The following is a 17268-nucleotide window of genomic DNA, read 5'->3' as shown; positions in this document are numbered from 1 at the left end:
GGGAAAAACACAAAAAAGAAAAAAAAAAAGAAAAAAAAAAAAGAGAAAAGGATGGCTTATTTTTTTTAACAAAAAAAAAAGGAAAAAAATAAAAACCTGAACTGCCTTTGCACTAAATTAGTGACTCGGACTTTGCACAGTTGGAGACGCTGTGACGTTCTGGATGTCTTGACACACATTGACCGCGCCGTGGACGTTCCGCAGGGACTCTGCTGAGATTTGTGGGTCAAGGAGCATTTCACAGTCATTTTTTATTTTATTGGTTGTTTCGTTGGGTTTTTTGTTGGTTTTTTTTTCCTTCTTTTGGGGTTGTTTATTTTTTTGGGGGGGGTTATTTGTTCCGGATGTGAACCTTCCTCTTCCTCCACCTGCCCCTGCTGCAGCCGTCTTCTCTTCATCTGGGATGTACAGTTTACACTGAAAAACAAGAGAATACAAAACAAACAACAAAACAAAAGGGAGAGCTTTTTTCCTTCCTGGTGGGATATGCAGAACTCAGTGGGTGTGTGTATATATAAATATATATATAATATATATAAATATATATAATACTGACTTTAAAAAAAAAAATCAAATCCCCACAACATACATTTTTTTTTAATCTGTGCCAAAAATGTGTTTTCAGAGAAAAAAAATCTTATTTTCATACTCAGACTTTGTATTGTCACTCATTTGTAAGTGCGCTTCATTTAAACATCCCCTCGTCTCATCAGCTGTGGAAGTGTTATACACTTGTACAAAGACTCTGCCCCGGCCCCCCTCGCCTCCCCTAACACTTAATTAATTTATGGAACTTGGTTTTTTTTTTTTTTGTTTTTGTTTTGTTTATTTTTGGTTTATTTTTTTTTCTCAGCGCAGTTTTGTTTTGTGTGTCCATTGGATTACGAACTTTATTAAAAAATACAAAACACGTCAGCGCCCCGACCTCGTCCCTCGGCGTGGGGAGGGGGAAGGGGAAGGAGCTTTGGGGCTGCCAGGGAGGGGTCACCCCCTCTCCCTCAGAAACAGCCAGGAAAAAAGGACATTGCATCACACTAAAGCCAGTTCCTCTGGATTTTCCTTCCTGTCTCAAATACTTGTGGAAACTGAAATCGCAGGGTTTGCCCCACTTTTACTCTCCCCGCACACCAACTCCTCGCCGAAAATTATCCCTGGATTGCTGACAGTCATCATGCTTGGAAATGTTAGAGCCAGACTTGATGTTTTTCACTGCTTTTCCACCCAAATCCCTGCCAGGTGCAAGTGGGAAGCCCAATCAAGGCTGGGGTAAATGGGTTAAAATCAAGCAGGTGTGGTAAAAAAGGAGGTTTAGGACAGAATTTGGGGAGTGGCTTCCAAAACCAAGGGAGGCCCTCCCCCTGCACCCCCAGGCTGAGGATGGGGGGTGGAACAGAGCCAGTTTTGGGATAAAACCAGCGAAAAAAGGGGCTGCTGGTGCCCCAGGATGGAGCTGGGTGTGGGGAGCCTGGCCAAGGACACCCCATAGCGACCCCCAAGTCCCACTGGGGGGGGTCAGGGTGGGACTTTGGATTCCCCCTGTTCCCCCAGGGAGGGGGGAGAGAGGCAGGACCGATGGACAGACCCCAGACACGGATGGGGCTTGGACAGATGGACACGGAGATTGCTGGGGCAGGGGGAAAGGGTCCAACCCTGCTGGCTTCGGAGTGGTGCCTTTGAGGTAAGAAGGGCATTTCTGGGGTGTTGTGCAAGGACTGGGGGGGGCTAGAGGGCACTGCCTGGGTGTCTGGCCAGGTGTGAACTGTCCGTGTGTCCAGGTGTCCATCCATCCACCCAGCTGGGCCTGGGCCTGCCCGTCCATCCAGGCCCATCCCCTTCACCCACCCATTCCATGGATCTGTGAGATGGACACACAGACATTGTACATGGATGGACGGACGGACGGACAGATGGATGGACATCCAAATGGACAAACGTATTTCCTTCTGGACAGCTGGACATGCTCATGCCCAGCCAGACACTGTGTCCAGCTGTCCGTCCATCTGGACACTGTACATCCAGCCGGACACACGGACGTTGTGTGTCCAGTGGATAGATGGACGTACGCATTCAGCTGGACAGATGGACATTGTGCATCCAGTTGGACAGCTGGACATTGTATGTCCAGTTGGACATTGTGTGTTCAGTTGGACAGATGGACATTATATGTATAGATGGACAGTTGGACATTCCCCCACCCCGCCCCCACCTCATTCCCACTGTCCCTGGGTTTGGAGTCGGGATCGGGCTGGACATTTCCACCACTCTCAGAGCCTGGGCTGGGGATGGACACAAGGATGGGCCCGGACAGACGGACACGGGGCTGTGGGGGCAGGGCAGGGGTGTGAGGGGGCGGGGCAGGGGTGTGAAATCGCTGGGTTTTGGAGCAGGGCGTTTGGGGTGAAAAGTGCATTTTTGGGGCATTTATGCCCATGGGTGGAGGCAGAAGGTGTCTGTCTGTCCAGCTAGATGTACAATTGTCTGTCCGACTGGACTTGCAGTGGTCCCTCTGTCTGGCTGTGAATGAAGCTAGCCATGTGTCCATCCACAGAACTGTCCGTGTGTCCGGCTGGACAGCGCAGCCCGTCCTGAATCCTCCAAGCCCCCCTAGGTTGGAGAGCAGGGATGAGGACAGATGGACACATGGATGGTGGCACAGGTGGGCACATGGATGGACAGGCACGTGTCCAGGAGTCCAACTGGATGTGAAACTGTGTCCAGCCCGAAGGTGACCTGTCCGTGTGTCTCTGCCACTGTCCAGCCATCCACAGAGCTTTCCACATGTCCATCTGTCCCTGCAGCCATCTCAGTGTCTGTCTGTCCTGGCTGGACATGTGTCTCCCTTCCCTCCCCACCATGGGGAGCTGGGGGCTTTGAGGGGGCAGAGCAGGGGGGGAGTGTCCAGCTGGACACACGGACAGGGGCAGATTTTGGGGCTCCTGCCCCTCCCACCTGCTGGGGGTCCTGCAGCGCCCCAGCCCCAGCAGTGGGGGGGACAAGGCTGGAGCCGGCGCTGCCCCCGGGATAGGGACAGACAGGGATGGACACACGGCCCTGAGACCCCCAGCCCCCCCTTCCCAGCTCCAGGGCCTGGGGGTCCCTTGTGGGTGTGCCCAGCTGAGCCCCAGGTCCTGGGTGGGGCAGGAGTGGCTCCCATCCCCCACCTCTATCCACCAGCACCTTTTTTCCTGTTTCTATCCCCAAAGAGGGGCATCTCCTCTGCCTCCACACCCCTCCCTCGGTGGGGGTCAGCAGGTGAGGGCCTTTTGGGGCTTTACCCCAAAAATCCCCAGCTGCTGTTCTGGATGGGGTTGAAAATCTGAAAACACCGTTTTTATCCTTTCTCATCTCATCTATCCCTGCTTTTAACACACCACACTCTCAGCAGCGATTGGAGTGTTTCAGTCCCCCCCACTGGGCTCCAGCTCTGCAGGAACCCCAAAACCTCCCCTTGTGGGGGAAGCCGCAGCCCCCTCGCCGAGCACCAACCCTTACAAAATACTGCATTTTATTCCATCTCTTTCCTTCCAGAAATACACTTTTTACACCATTTCCGAGCTGTCTCTTAAATAAAGGCTGGGCGGGGGCGGGGGGGGCCGGGGCAGCGGCCGGGGGCGGCTCGGGGCCGTCGCGGGGGCGGAAGAGGAGCTCCCCGGCGGGGATGACCTGCTCGGCCGGCCAGCCCGCGGCGCCGTAGGGCTGGTAGAAGTCGGGCTCTGCCTGGAACATGACGAGCGCCTGGGCCGTGTGGATGCGCACGTGCGTCGCCAGGCTGCTGGCGTCCAGGAACTTCTCCCCGCAGGAATCACAGGCATAAAGGATCTGCGTGTTGGGGTCTGCCGGGGGAGAGAGAAACACACAGCAAAATGGGGGAGGCACGGGGGTGGTGCGATGGGAGGAGCCAGCCCGGTTTTCCCGGCGTTCCTGGCCTCACCTGCCTCCTGCACCTGCTTCACCGCTTTGGTGATCTCAGCTTTAAGTGCTTCAGTCTCGTCCGCTGTCACCGCGGCCGCCACGGGCACCACTGTGGGAACAGGGGGGACAGGGACATTAGGGGGCCGGGACATTACGGGGGCCTGGCTGGGCAGGAATTCCCCCTCCCCGACCATGGATCCTACCCGGTGCTGAGGCTGGGAGCGGCTCCAGTGGGATGTGAGGCTGCCCAGGCCCTCGGATAAATCTCCAGCACCTTTGGGGGCTCCAGGCCCTCCGAGCTGCACCCCATGGAAAAGCCCCAAACTGCCCCCCTACAAATGAATCTCCCTTTTGGGGTGACTCTTGGGCCCCTCAAACCACAGCTCATGGATAAACCTCCCTTTCAGGACTTCCCCACTGCACCCACGCTGCTCTCCAGGGATAAGCTTCCCCTCTGGACCATCTCCAGGGATCCCCTAGGCTGTCCCTCACAGAAAAATCTAATTTTTGGGGTGTCTCCTGGAACCCCAAGCTGCTCCCTGGAGATCCAGCCCCCTTTTAGGACAGTCCTGAGATGCCCAAGCTGCATCCCATGGACAAGTTTCCTTTTTAGGGTGGCTCCTGGGACCTCTAAGTTACATCCCCATAAATTCACCTCACCTTCGGGACAGTTCCAGGCCCCTCCAGCTGCTCCCTACAGTTAAGTTTTCCTTTTTTGGGGGGGTTGGCCTCATGTAACACCCAAGCTCCTCTCCAGGAATAAAATTCCCTTTTGGGATGGCATATGGGACCTCCAAGCTACACCCCATGGATAAACCTCCTTCTCAGGACACCTCCAAGACCCCCAAGCTGCATTTCCATGGGTGCATTTCCCTTTTGGGATGCCTCCTGAGTCCCCTAAGCTGAACCCCCATAAATGAATCTCCCTCTGGAGACAATTCTGGGACCAGCCAGCTGCTCCCTATAGATAAGGTTCCATTTCAGGACAACTCCAGGACCTCCCAGCTGCACCCAGCCTTCTGGATGGCTCCCAAGCTGCCCCCCCATGGCTGAACTCCCTCGGGGAACCCCATGGGCCCCCAGCTCACCCGTGAGCTGCGTGACAGCGGTGGCAGCCAGCGCCTCGGTGGCCAATGTCACCATGTCATCGGACGCCACCGTGACGATGTTGACCTCGTCGCCCTCCTCGGGCTCCAGGATTTTGATGCCAGCCTTGCCCTGGTGCACGGTCTTCACGTGGGAGCGCAGGTTGTCCACGCGGTTGAAGCCACGCCCGCACTTGTCACACAGGAACGGCTTCTCCCCTGGCAGAGGACAGGGAATGAGGGTGGGTGAGGCGGTGATGCCCAGGGGCGGTGCAGGGCTCTGGGAGGTACCCACCTGTGTGGATGATGATGTGCTTGGACAGGTCGCCCACGTTGACGAAGGCTTTGTTGCAGACGGTGCATTTGTGGGGCCGGATGTTGTCGTGGTGACGGATGTGGTTGGCCAGCTGGCTCGACTGGACGAACCTTGGGGAATGACACCACGGTGACCACAATCCATGGTATCACCCTGGCACCTCCACCCTCCCTCCAGAGAACAGCACCTGGCCGGGAGCAGCGAGTGGAGGTGCCCCCTGATACTCCACCACCACCCAAGTGCCCCTCCCAGCATTCCCAAGGGGAATCCTCACCTCTTCCCACAGCGCTCGCACACGTAGGGCTTCTCCCCGGTGTGCTGGCGCACGTGGGCGATGAGGGAGCTCGCCTGGGTGAAGGCTTTCCCGCAGATCAAGCACTGGCACGGCTTCTCTCCTGGGGAAGCACAGGAGAAGGTGGGTGGGAGCACGAGGGGAAGGAGAGCCCTGGGGGGGCAGGAGCGTATCCGTACCGGTGTGGATGCGGACGTGGCGCTGCAGCGCGCCGGGGTCGGCGAACTGGCGCTGGCAGTGCACGCACACGTACGGCTTCTCCCCGCTGTGGATCCGCAGGTGCCGCTTCAGGTTACCTGGGAGCAGGGCAGGCTGAAGGACACCGGATCCTCCTCCCCCCTTTCCTCCTTCCCAGAGCCCCAGTAGCTCCCCTGGGAAAGCCCGGTGCTGTTCAGGGAGCAGGGACTGTGCAGGGATCAAGGGAAGTTGGCTCCACCCTGCCTGGGATCAGGCAATAACGTGGAAGTGGAGACAGCCAGGACAAGCAGCCAGTGTTTGAGGGGATCAAAAGATTCCACTGGGATCATTCTAACCCTCTGGCTTTGCAGAAGGCTGAGAGAAGATGGGAGGAGACATTCCTATCTCCAACATTTGGATGAGGATCTCCTTTCCAGGGTATGGCTCCATGGGGAAAACCAGGAATTCATGCAGCACAACGCTGGCACCGTAAAGCTGGGATGAAATCCTTCCTCTGGCTCTGATCCAGCCCCGGAATACTCCTTGTTGCCCCCAGACCATCTAAGTGCTGTCACACAGCCCCTCAGCCCCTCTCCCCCGTGTTACCTGACGTGGTGAACTGCTTCCCGCACTCCCGGCACTTCAGGGGCCCATCTGCGATGTGGATCTTCAGGTGAGCCTTCAAATTCCCCACCTGGGGATGGAGAATGGGATGGAGAGAGCCCCAAACCACCTTGTCTCCCTTCAGAGCAACCTGAATTCCCATGGATCCCTTTTGGAGTGGCCTCTGGGATCTCCAAGCTTCACCCCATAGATAAACCACTCTTTCCAAGCTCCAAGACCCCCAAGCTGCCTCCCATGAATAATCCACCCTTTCAGGACTGCTCTGGACCCCCAACTATACCTCACGGATACACCACCATCCCAGGACCACTCTGGAAGCCCCAAACTGCATCCCATGGACAAATCTCCCTTCCAGGACCACGCTGGCCCCTCTCCCCAGCGCACCTGGTTGAACTTCTTGTCGCAGTGGGGACACTTGTGCTCCTTGTCGGTGTCGTGCGTCTCCAGGTGGCGCATCTTGGAGGTGGGGTCGGAGAAGGAGCGCCCGCAGTAGTCGCACTGGTAGGGCTTCTCCCCGCTGTGCACCAGCTGGTGCCGCTTCAGGTTGCCCGAGGTGGTGAAGAGCTTGCCGCAGTCCTCGCAGCGGTAGCGGGCCTCGCCCGTGTGCCGCTTCTTGTGCAGGTTCAGCAGGCTGATGAGCCGGTAGCTCTTCCCGCACTCCTCGCAGCCGTACGGCTTCAGTGGGCTGGGATGAGGGAGGAATGTCACACCCAGCAATGGGGGGTCTCACTGCCCCAGTCTGAGTGTCACACCCAGCCAGATCCAGGAATCACGGAATGCTTGGGCTGGGAGGGACCTCTGAGCTCATCTTGTTCCATCAGACCCCATCAGCCACTAGACCATGTTGTTCCAAGCCCCAGTCAACCCTGAACACTTCCAGGGATGGGGAGTCCATGAAACAACACAAATTTGGACAATGCTCTCAGACAATCAGGATGGGATTCTGATGGTGTCTGTGCAGGGCCAGGAGTTGGACTTGATCCTTGTGGATCCCTTCCAACCCAGGACTATTCCGTGACTGTGACAGAGGCAGAAAGACAAATGTCTCCAATACACCAACACACCAGTGGATTTTCAAAGGATTCAACCATTCCCAGCAAACGTCAGATTTTTCAGGTGTCTTTCCCTGGCTCCACCTGTACCTGTGTGTCTTCTCGTGGGCCTTGCAGGCAGCCGGGTCGGAGAAGGCCTTGTTGCACTCCCTGCACGAGAAGGGCTTCTCTCCGGTGTGGATACGGATGTGCCGCTTGAAGTTCCCGGTGTGGGTGAACTCCTTCCCGCAGTCCTAGGGATGGAGGGACAGGCACTGTCACCCTGCTGTCCCCAGGGCACCCATGACACCTGGAGCCCTGCCCAGGAGCCTGGCCTCACCTCGCACTTGTGCGTGACGGAGCCGTAGGCCTTGGACTCGGTGCGGTCGCTGTAGGTGCCGGAGCGCAGCAGGCGCGGCTCCCCGGAGTTCTCCTGCCCGGAATCCGTGCTTCCCGACTCGTTATCCTCAGTGTTTTCCCCGTTCTCCAGCTGGGGAGGCTCCTCCTTGGGGATTTTACCCTCATCTTCCTCCTCCACTATCATCTCCCCCTCTTCCTCCTTTCTTTCCAGCTTCATCTCTGTAGAACGGTACAAAATGGGGAAGCTCAAATTTGGGAGTGGCACCAGAGGCACAAATCCACCTGTATTTCCTAAGGTAAAGAGACTGAGATTAGGCGTCCCCTGTCCCCAGAGAGATCACAGAAACATCTGAGTAGGAAAGGAAGTGAAAGCTCATCCATCATCACTTTTGCTTGGCATCACTTTGAATTTACAGGTGATTAGCCCCGAATTCCCAAAACCTGTGCAGGCAGAGGAGAATTTCCCACCTCTCCCCCACCTCTCCTCACTATGCTCCAGGAAAACTGCTCCCAGAGGATCTATGCCTCACAAAACTCACACAATTAATTCCACAAACAACGAGGGTTCAAGCCCTGCCCAGCTTCATCCCAGCCCCGCTCACCAACTGTCCCGGTGGTGTCCGTGGCTGCGAGGCTGCCGCTGCCCACCGCGCTCTCCGACGGCTGCGGGAGCCCGGGAACGTCGGCCTTGGGATCCTCCTGGATGGCAGCGCCCGTCCCTGTGAGCGCCGGAGTGTCAGGGCAGGGTGTGCTGGGGGTGACAGCAGGACCCAGGCTGTCACCTCTCGCTGGCTCACCTTCCTGGCCAGCCGGCTGCTCCGCAGGCACCTCAGGCTGTGCCGCGGCCTCCGGCTTCCCCTCCTTCCCCTCGGAGTCGGGAGCAGCTGCTTTGGCTTTGTCAGGCTCCCCCAGAGCTTCTGCCACCGCCGATGTCTTGTCATCAGCCGGCACCTTGTCGGCTCCTGCAAGGGAACAGGAGAACCATCCAGCTGCTGCTGCTAGCAGATTCCCAAATCCCACAAAATTCACAGAAACAGCAATTTTTCAACTGCTGGTTCTGCCCAAGAGGATCAAACCCTATCCAGGCACAGCAGATGCACCTGGGAACTGGGTTTGCAAGGTGGCCAAGAAGCACAAGTGGATAAATTTTGGACTGCATGAAGCGTAAGTGGGTAAATCTTGACTTTGCCTGGGTGAGGGGAAGCCAGGAGGGTACGTACCGATCTCAGGGGGCTGCTGGTTCACCCCAGGGGGATTTTCTGGGGGCACAGAGAGAGATTTGAGTGCGTTGCAAGCGCTGACGATCTCCTGCATCTGCAGGAAACCTGCCACGGCCAGCACATCCTCCACGTTGTCAGGGCTCAGGCTCAGCTTAGCCGTGTACATGAACTCCAGAACCTGGCCCAGGCCTGCAGGGGAGGTGACACAATCAGAAATAAGCCCTCACCCCTCACTCCTTCATTTTGAAACGAGCTGAAGAGCCTACCTCGAAGCCCGAGTTGTGTTGTTTAAGAAGCTGGGAGGGATCCTGGACAAAAAGCCCAGGCCTACCTGCAGCATTGCTGATGTCCAGGTGCACCACGTCCTTCTGGTCCACGAAGAGCATGCGGAAGTAGTCGCTGCAGGCGGCCAGCACGGCCTTGTGGGCCTTGAAGTCGATGCCGTCCACCACGAAGGTGCAGTCGCAGAGCAGCCCCAGCTGCCGCTGCTGGTTCAGCTGCTCCAGCACCTGCTGGCTGTGCTGCGGGAAATCCATGGCTGTGGGAGGGAAAAAACACCACAGGGCTGGGGGTGAGGTGTGTGGTGAAACCACTGAAGGGGTCATGGAGGAGGAGAGATCACAAAACACAACCTGGCTGCCCTCGTCGTTAAAAAACGGCCCAAAAAGGTGAATTTCAGCTCCTCTCATCCAACCCCAAACCCTCTCCTAGAACAGCCACGACTCCAGCACAGGGCTAGAAGGAGTTGACAGAACAGCCATGATGGTTTTAGCAACCATGACAACATTCAGAACACAGTTATTGCTCCTCAGCTGGTCCAAGCAGTGAGCAGGAACCCTGTCACCTCTGCAGACACAAGTGCCATCGTCCCTCCTCTGTGTCACAGCTCCTGCCAAGGCCACAGCACGGGAGTGTTCATCCAAACCTTCCAGCTCCTGCTCTTCCAGCTGCTCATGTCACGACAATGAGGAATTTTTATGTTTTATTATGTGTTTGGAGGGAGTTCTCCAGGCCTGGAGCACAGCTCTGCCTAAGGAATGCTGCAAATTGCTGGAATCATGGCAAAACCCCAATTTTCCAGCAGTTCCTTGTCAGCAAAGTGCCACACTGTGGATTTTCTCCTGAGCTGCATCCATAGGGTGAATGAAGGTTTTCACTTGGCTTTGTTTTCCAACAATGATTCCGGTGCTGAAGGGATTGTTTCTAGGGATTGGCAAGGAGGGGGGAGAAAGGAAACAGGGACTATCCAGTTATTGTTCATGCAGGAAGTCCCCAAAGCTCTGGACGCTGGAGCAGGAAGGTTACAGCTAGGGAAACACTCCTGGATTCCATGCTTGGGGTCTCTGAAAGTTTCCAGCCCATGGAAGTTGTTTTTCCACTTCATCACCTCTTAAATCAGGAGTTTCCAGTCAGGAAGGAGTTTCCAGTCAGGCACTTCCAGCTCCTGTTCCTTCCAGTGATCAGTGTTCAGAGGGAGCCTCCTCCTGTCAGCTGCGGGTGCCAGCAACTCAGGGAAGGATTTTCCTCCCAGGGATTCACTCAGCTTCCACAGGCATTCCCTTCTAGTGTGGATGAGAGGCCAGGACCTCTCTGACAGCATTGGATCACACACAGAGAGAGGAAGTTCCATTCCATTTTGTCATTGCACTGAATTCCCTGCCCTGGCTTTCCCCCAGCCCTCCAAACTCACCCAGCCTGTCCCAAAATACATCCCTGACAGCCAGAAAAAACAGTACTTGGGTCAAGATCCTGCACAGCATGGCCCACTGTGGTTTGCAAAGGTCTGAAGAAAAGGGGGAGCATTTTCCCTGTAGTGGTAAACGAGGCTGTGTTCTGTGCTTGCAGAGCTCCCTGCTCAGGAGAACCTGAGGAATCCTGACAGTTCCATGCACTAAAAGGGTATTTTGGGGAATTTGTGGGAGGCACTTCGCATCTGAACGATGATTTCTAACGTTCCAGGAATGGACTCGTCTCAGCTTTGCTCCCCAGCTTTGAGAAGGAAATAAAAATCCAGGAAACTCAGCTCCTCCCAAAAAAAAACCTTCCTATTTTCTGTAGCCTCCCCTGTAATGTCATGTTCCAGCTCCCATGGAAGGGCAGCAGGGAGAGGATGAGCTCTCTATACCCACACCCAGCAGCCAATGTCACCTTTACCCACCAAAACCCCTGACTCTGAGGTACAACAATCCCAAACACCTGGACCCAATCCCCAGGAGTGGTGCCCGAGCTCACCCCTGTGCTGCAGGGAGCAGAGATACCCAGAGGATCGAGGGCCAGAGGGTTGTGTCTCTCCTGCAGAGATTTCCCCTTTCCAGGTGTTCAGGTCAGTCTCTATGCAGCCATCCTGGGAAAAATGGGATGGAAAACCTCCATTTTAAACCTCCAGTCTTGGGTGCTGAAGGTACAAAATCCCTGATGCAGGACTGGGGATCCTCTGATTTCCCCTCAGGGGAGACAGTTCCCCTCCCGACCTCTCCCTGACGAGGCTGTTGAGTCTCTCATTATCCAATTAATCATTCAGAAGTTCATTATGAGCCCGCCCACACCCTCCACACAGATAAATACAGCAGCTGCAGTCCCTGGGAGCTTCCCACGCGAGCTCTGCTAAGCACTCTTGCTAATTAGCGACATTACCTCTCCCCTTCCCTGCCACATGAACATCTACCTATTAAAAACCTTCAAACCTCCCTAAATTGGAAAAACCAGTGAGTTAAACACTGCCTTTCCAGGCTGTCACCACCCAGCCATCCGTGCTGGGAAGATGAAAGGGAAGAGGGGGTTTGTTTCCTACCCACCGTCATCTCCCGCCTCGTGCGTCAGCTCGGGGAACAACGCGGCCCCAACCCTCGCTGCCTCTGCCCACAGGGCTCTGTCCTCATTTCCAGGAACGGATCCTGCAAGGGTTTTCATGAAAAAAGTGAAGCCTGGAGCTGATCTGAGCGGAGCAACTCCACATAATAATATGGATCATGGAACAGGGAAGGGGCGCAGAGCTTGTGGTCGGAAGCGGAAGGCGAGCTGTGAGAGGGGAAATGATCACAAAGAGGAAAAAATGTGGTGAAAAGGAAATAGAATGAGAAAGACACGAGGAGAGGGACATCCTGAACACCCCACAGGGAACAGACATCCTGAGGATTATTTGGATTTCAGGCTTATGGATGTGCTGGTGCTGCTGTGGACACCAAGACATCACCTGAGCCTGAGATCTGCCCTGAAACCCCTCCTGTGTCTGCAGCACCCAGGGATGACCAACTCTTGTCTCCTCGGGGAAAAACACCCTTTGGAATGCTGGCTGAGGGCTGCAATCTCGGCAGAAACCTCAGATGCAGAAACAAAACTAGGGAAACGCGGCAGGTCCAGGAATGTGTCACCCATGCCGGCCCGCAGAGGGCACGGACAGCCAGGAGGGGCTGTCACCTCGGCAGAACGCCAGAAGGGAGGAAAATCCTGTTTTCCTTGCGGTTTCCCCGTCCCTGAGGTGCGGGGATGTGTCTGGGGCTGCCTCGGGGCTGTGACCCCCATTCCCCAACATCGGGAGGATTTCTGGGGGGCCCGAGGGGAGGGAGATGCCCCAAGCCCGCGGGACACACGGCTTCGTCCATGGCCTCGCCCCGAGTCACCTCACGGCTGGCGGGGGACACCCCGAGCGGGGGTGCGGCCAGGAGCCCCTCGGTGCCCTCACGACAACCTCGAGCCCACTGCTCCCCTCACGACACCCAGAAGCTCCCTTCCCCTCACGACAGCTCCCCGCTGCCCCTCACGACACCATTCCCCTCAGGATAACCAGGAGCTCCCCGCTCCCCTCGCAGCAGCCAACAAGCCCTGAGGATATCCGGCAGCCCCTCGTTCCTACCGCGACAATCCCCCGTTCCCGCCACGACGGCAGGCAGCACCCCGTTTCCCAGGGCCCGCCAGCAGGACCGCCCCACCCCGCAGCCTGCCCTCAAAGAACCGGGGGCCACGCAGCGGGGTGACCCCCAAAGCGGCTCCGTTACCCCACAGGCAGCGAGCCAGGCCGCAGCCTCCTCCCCTCCCAGCGCCCGTGTCCTACTCAGCCCTCTCCCCAGCCCCTCCAGCGCTCTCCCGGGGCCCCCGTGCCGCACCTGCCATGCCGGGCCCGGCGGGGCCTCACCCGCAGCCCGCGGCCCTCACCGTGACACCGACCAGACAAAGGGCGCCGCCATCTTGGCGCCGGGCGGAAGCGGCGTCGCCCCGGCCCGCCCAGCGGCGGCAGCGTCACCGCGCATGTGCGGCGGGGCCCGGTCACCTTCCCGCCCCTTCCCGCCGCAGAGGCGCTGCCATGACAGTGGGGGGCGGGGCTGAGGGACTGAGGGCAGTGAGGGACAGAGGGGAGCTGTGAGGGGCCGGGAGGGGCCGTGAGGGACAGAGGGCAACCATGAGGGGCCGAGAGGGATCATGAGGGACAGAGGCGCTGTGAGGGACTGAGGAGAGCCATGAGGGACAGGGGAGCCATGAGGGGCTCAGAGGAGCTATGAGGGGCTGAGGGAGGCCGAGCCACAGGCAGCGAGCCAGGCCGCAGCCTCCTCCCCTCCCAGCGCCCGTGTCCTACTCAGCCCTCTCCCCAGCCCCTCCAGCGCTCTCCCGGGGCCCCCGTGCCGCACCTGCCATGCCGGGCCCGGCGGGGCCTCACCCGCAGCCCGCGGCCCTCACCGTGACACCGACCAGACAAAGGGCGCCGCCATCTTGGCGCCGGGCGGAAGCGGCGTCGCCCCGGCCCGCCCAGCGGCGGCAGCGTCACCGCGCATGTGCGGCGGGGCCCGGTCACCTTCCCGCCCCTTCCCGCCGCAGAGGCGCTGCCATGACAGTGGGGGGCGGTGCTGAGGGACTGAGGGCAGTGAGGGACAGAGGGGAGCTGTGAGGGGCCGAGAGGGGTCATGAGGGACAGAGGGGTGCTGTGAGGGACAGAGGCGAGCCATGAGGGGCCCCTTCCCGCCGCAGAGGCGCTGCCATGACAGTGGGGGGCGGGGCTGAGGGACTGAGGGCAGTGAGGGACAGAGGGGAGCTGTGAGGGGCCGGGAGGGGCCGTGAGGGACAGAGGGCAACCATGAGGGGCCGAGAGGGATCATGAGGGACAGAGGCGCTGTGAGGGACTGAGGAGAGCCATGAGGGACAGGGGAGCCATGAGGGGCTCAGAGGAGCTATGAGGGGCTGAGGGAGGCCGAGCACAGCTCGAAGGTCCCGGTGCTGGCACCACTACCGTGTTCTTCGCTAGCCGTGCTGCCAGCCACTGCGTCACCCCTGCTTAAACACCCCCGAGGTGGCGATTCCGCCGCTGTCCCAGTGCCTGACCACCCACTCCATGAAGGAATTCTCTGTAAATCTAACATAAACCTCCCTTGCCGCATCTGGATGCCGTTCCTCTTTTCCTGTCACTCGTTCTCTTGGCTCCATCCTTCTGTCAGGGAGAAGGTTCCGGTTGTTGGGAATAATACAACTTTCCTAACTAATTTTTAATTAGTTGTTTTAATTAATTGTAAGCGGCACTCACTTTCGGCAAGTACTAGTTAAGTTTCTACACAGACTCTCGTTACTCAGATCATTAATCACCAAAACCTTAAGTTTGTTAAAACTAATCCTGACAAGCTTCAATAAAGCCAAAGGCATTTGAAAATTGGATGGGATCTTCAATCAGTTTATGGCCCTTCAAGGATATTGGAGTAACCAGAAAATACAGAGGAGATTAAGACCTGGAAAGCTGGGGATTGCCCATCTGAGAAGATGATAAAAGGACTTTAGAGATCAATAACCAATAGAGGACATGCTAATTAATGAAGATAATTATGTGACCTAGAACCAATGAACATTAATTTATTTGTTTGCTTAAAGTGTATAAATAAGTGAAAAAGTTTTGTATTGGCTACAAGAGTACCCTTGATCCCCTTGATCACTGACAAAGAGTTTAAACACGTCCCAACATTTGAAAATTGGATGGGATCTTCAATTTATGGCCCTTCAAGGATATTGGAGTAACCAGAAAATACAGAGGAGATTAAGACCTGGAAAGCTGGGGATTGCCCATCTGAGAAGATGATAAAAGGACTTTAGAGATCAATAACCAATAGAGGACATGCTAATTAATGAAGAGAATTGTGTGACCTAGAACCAATGAACATTAATTTATTTGTTTGCTTAAAGTGTATAAATAAGTGAAAAAGTTTTGTATTGGCTACAAGAGTACCCTTGATCCCCTTGTCCCCTTGATCACTGACAGTTTAAACACGTCCCAAACCCTTGGGTTTTCCCCAGCTTTCCTGCCCCGAACGAGCTGCTGTGGGGTGTGTTCGGGGCCGGGCTGAGCCCTGTGCACACCTGCCCTGCCCCGGAGCGATTCGGGCAGAAATCGGGCGCTGTCCCCGGTTCCCTCCGGGTCTCTCCGCACCTCCCTGGGCCAGGGCCGCTAGATGGCAACCGGTGACCGGCGCTGGCTGCTCGGGGCCGCAGCAGCCGCGTCCCCCGCCCGGGCTCCCCGAGCCTTCCCCACCTCACCCATCGCTTTTGACCCTTTTTGCCGCAGGGGGATCGCCCTGAGCGCCGTGCCTGGGCAGCTGCCAGGCTGCTGCTGGCAGTCACGAGTGGCCGGGGCTGCCCGGGCGGAGCAGCAACACGAGCCGGGCTGTGTAGCCATAAACAGGCGCTGCTGCCCCAGCGGGCGCCTCGCTGTTGTGGGTACACACAGGGACGCGCAGCCAGGCCCTTCCTCCCCACAGAACAAGCCCTCGGATTTGGGGCCGCCATCCCGGCTCGTGCCGGCCTTGGGGCATCCCCAGCGCGCTGCGAGAGGGTGGGCGAGGGGAGGAGGAGGAGGAGGAGGGTTTGGTGCCCTTCCAGGTGGGTCGGCAGCCGGACAGCTGAGGGAATAGCTCTGAAATAGAGCTTCGGGGAAGAAATGAGTCACCCCGGGCTGGAAATAAACAGGGCAGCGGGCGCCCGAGCGGCTCCTGGTGCGGGTTTTTGTCGGGATGGCAGAATATCCCTTACCGAGACACCCCCCGGGTCTGAACCCGCGCCCCTTTTTGAGGGTAAAGCATCAGGGAAACGTCAAAAAACGGAGAAGGCGGCAGTCGGACATTCTCAATAATTTATCCCAAGCTCTATATACAAAGACAAGCTCTGGCAGAGGGCTGGGAAGGGAACCTGGCTCCCGGCAGGATTCTTGGCACGCTGGATCTCCCCCCTCCACACGCGCCAGCTAAAAATCGCCGGAGCTGGGATTCCCCTCCGGAGTTTCTCCGGTGGGTGACGTTCAGCACAGGTCTGACCCACTCTGGAGGGAGCCTTCCCATTCCCTACCCCACATCCCACCTCCTTCCCAAATCACCCATTTAAGTAGCAAGGGAGGGAAAAGAGAGGGGGGGGAAAGGAGCCCCCCGACCCCTCAGATCTTGATCTCAGTCCGGAAGGTTTGCTGGACGTGCTCGGAGTGTTTGGCCGGCCGGCGCTGAGCCCGGATGGTCAACATCCCGTTGTCCCCCAGCGAGGATGACACGGACGTGGGGTCCACGTCTTCGGGCAGCTGGCACTTGTGGGTGAAGGTGTTCATGACGGTGCCATCCGTGGCCAACTGGTAGAAAAAAATGGGTGAAAAGAGGCGATTTTGGGGTGCAAGCAGAATGGGGACTCATTATTCCCCATTATTAATTAATGGTGAATTAAACCCTGCTGGGGTTGTGGCCACAGCTGTTTGGGAATTGGGTGGGAGCTGGGCGGTCCCCACACCCCCAGCGAGGATTTTGGGGTCCCCCCGCTTTGGGGGTGAGCAGGGAAGGGAAGGAGCACCCACCTTCTCGGCATGCACCTCGATCTGGTTGTTGGAGGTGGTGACGATGATGTCCTCGGGTGCGAAGTCGCTGACGTCCACCGTGAACTGATAGGTGTTCCCCAGGGTCTTCACCACGCCCGTGTTACCGGGGCGAGCTGCTGGGCAAGGTTTGGGGGGGGTCTCAGCCACGGCTTGCCGAGGATCCCCCCCAAATGCCTCCCGGGTGCGCCCCAAACTCACCTGGGAACCCCAAGGTCTCCCCGTGGGGCCGGACAAAGCTCCCGAACAGCTCCATGGTGCCGGCGGGCGAGGATTTCACCTTCAGCCACTGCTTGCCCCCACCTGCGACCCCCAGCTCCCGCCGGGGGAAAGAGCAGAGCCCCCTTCCTCGTTCTCCTCCCGGCGAAGGCGACGCCGGATCGGTTATTTCGGGATATTTCGACTTGACGAGCTTTTTAAAGCCTCGTTAAG

General features: G+C 57.3%; 2 protein-coding genes across 7 annotated transcripts; both read right to left on the bottom strand.

Moving 5' to 3' along the window:
• Positions 1-2410: 2410 nt before the first annotated feature.
• Positions 2411-13701, bottom strand: ZBTB17 (zinc finger and BTB domain containing 17). 5 transcript variants are annotated; one of them, XM_041419459.1, is made up of 17 exons: positions 13121-13274; positions 11813-11911; positions 11250-11361; positions 9349-9555; positions 9018-9206; positions 8595-8759; positions 8400-8516; positions 7778-8016; positions 7549-7691; positions 6791-7091; positions 6389-6476; positions 5785-5901; positions 5588-5708; positions 5293-5423; positions 5001-5216; positions 3932-4021; positions 2412-3833 (listed from the first exon to the last, which is right to left on the bottom strand). In XM_041419459.1, the coding sequence occupies exons 2-17, from the start codon at positions 11816-11818 to the stop codon at positions 3379-3381; spliced, it is 2697 nt and encodes an 898-aa protein (XP_041275393.1). In that variant the 5' UTR covers positions 11819-11911; positions 13121-13274; the 3' UTR covers positions 2412-3378. The 5 variants fall into 5 exon arrangements, with proteins under 5 accessions (XP_041275395.1, XP_041275392.1, XP_041275394.1 ...); XM_041419461.1 differs by lacking the exon at positions 13121-13274 and adding an exon at positions 13640-13701 and having other exon boundaries at positions 2411-3833; positions 8400-8759; positions 11809-11911; XM_041419458.1 differs by lacking the exon at positions 13121-13274 and adding an exon at positions 13640-13701 and having other exon boundaries at positions 2411-3833; positions 8400-8759.
• A 2401-nt stretch (positions 13702-16102) lies between these two features.
• Positions 16103-17233, bottom strand: HSPB7 (heat shock protein family B (small) member 7). Of its 2 annotated transcripts, none has more exons than XM_041419539.1 (3): positions 17038-17233; positions 16819-16955; positions 16103-16599 (listed from the first exon to the last, which is right to left on the bottom strand). In XM_041419539.1, exons 1-3 carry the CDS (start codon positions 17090-17092, stop codon positions 16414-16416), a joined length of 378 nt encoding a protein of 125 aa, XP_041275473.1. In that variant the 5' UTR covers positions 17093-17233; the 3' UTR covers positions 16103-16413. The 2 variants fall into 2 exon arrangements, with proteins under 2 accessions (XP_041275473.1, XP_041275474.1); XM_041419540.1 differs by having other exon boundaries at positions 16819-16952.
• Positions 17234-17268: the final 35 nt, after the last annotated feature.

The sequence above is a fragment of the Onychostruthus taczanowskii genome, unplaced genomic scaffold (assembly GCF_017590055.1).
Source record: "Onychostruthus taczanowskii isolate IOZ18803 unplaced genomic scaffold, ASM1759005v1 scaffold61, whole genome shotgun sequence".
NCBI lineage: Eukaryota > Metazoa > Chordata > Aves > Passeriformes > Passeridae > Onychostruthus > Onychostruthus taczanowskii.
This window is presented reverse-complemented; position numbering and strand designations above follow the sequence as displayed.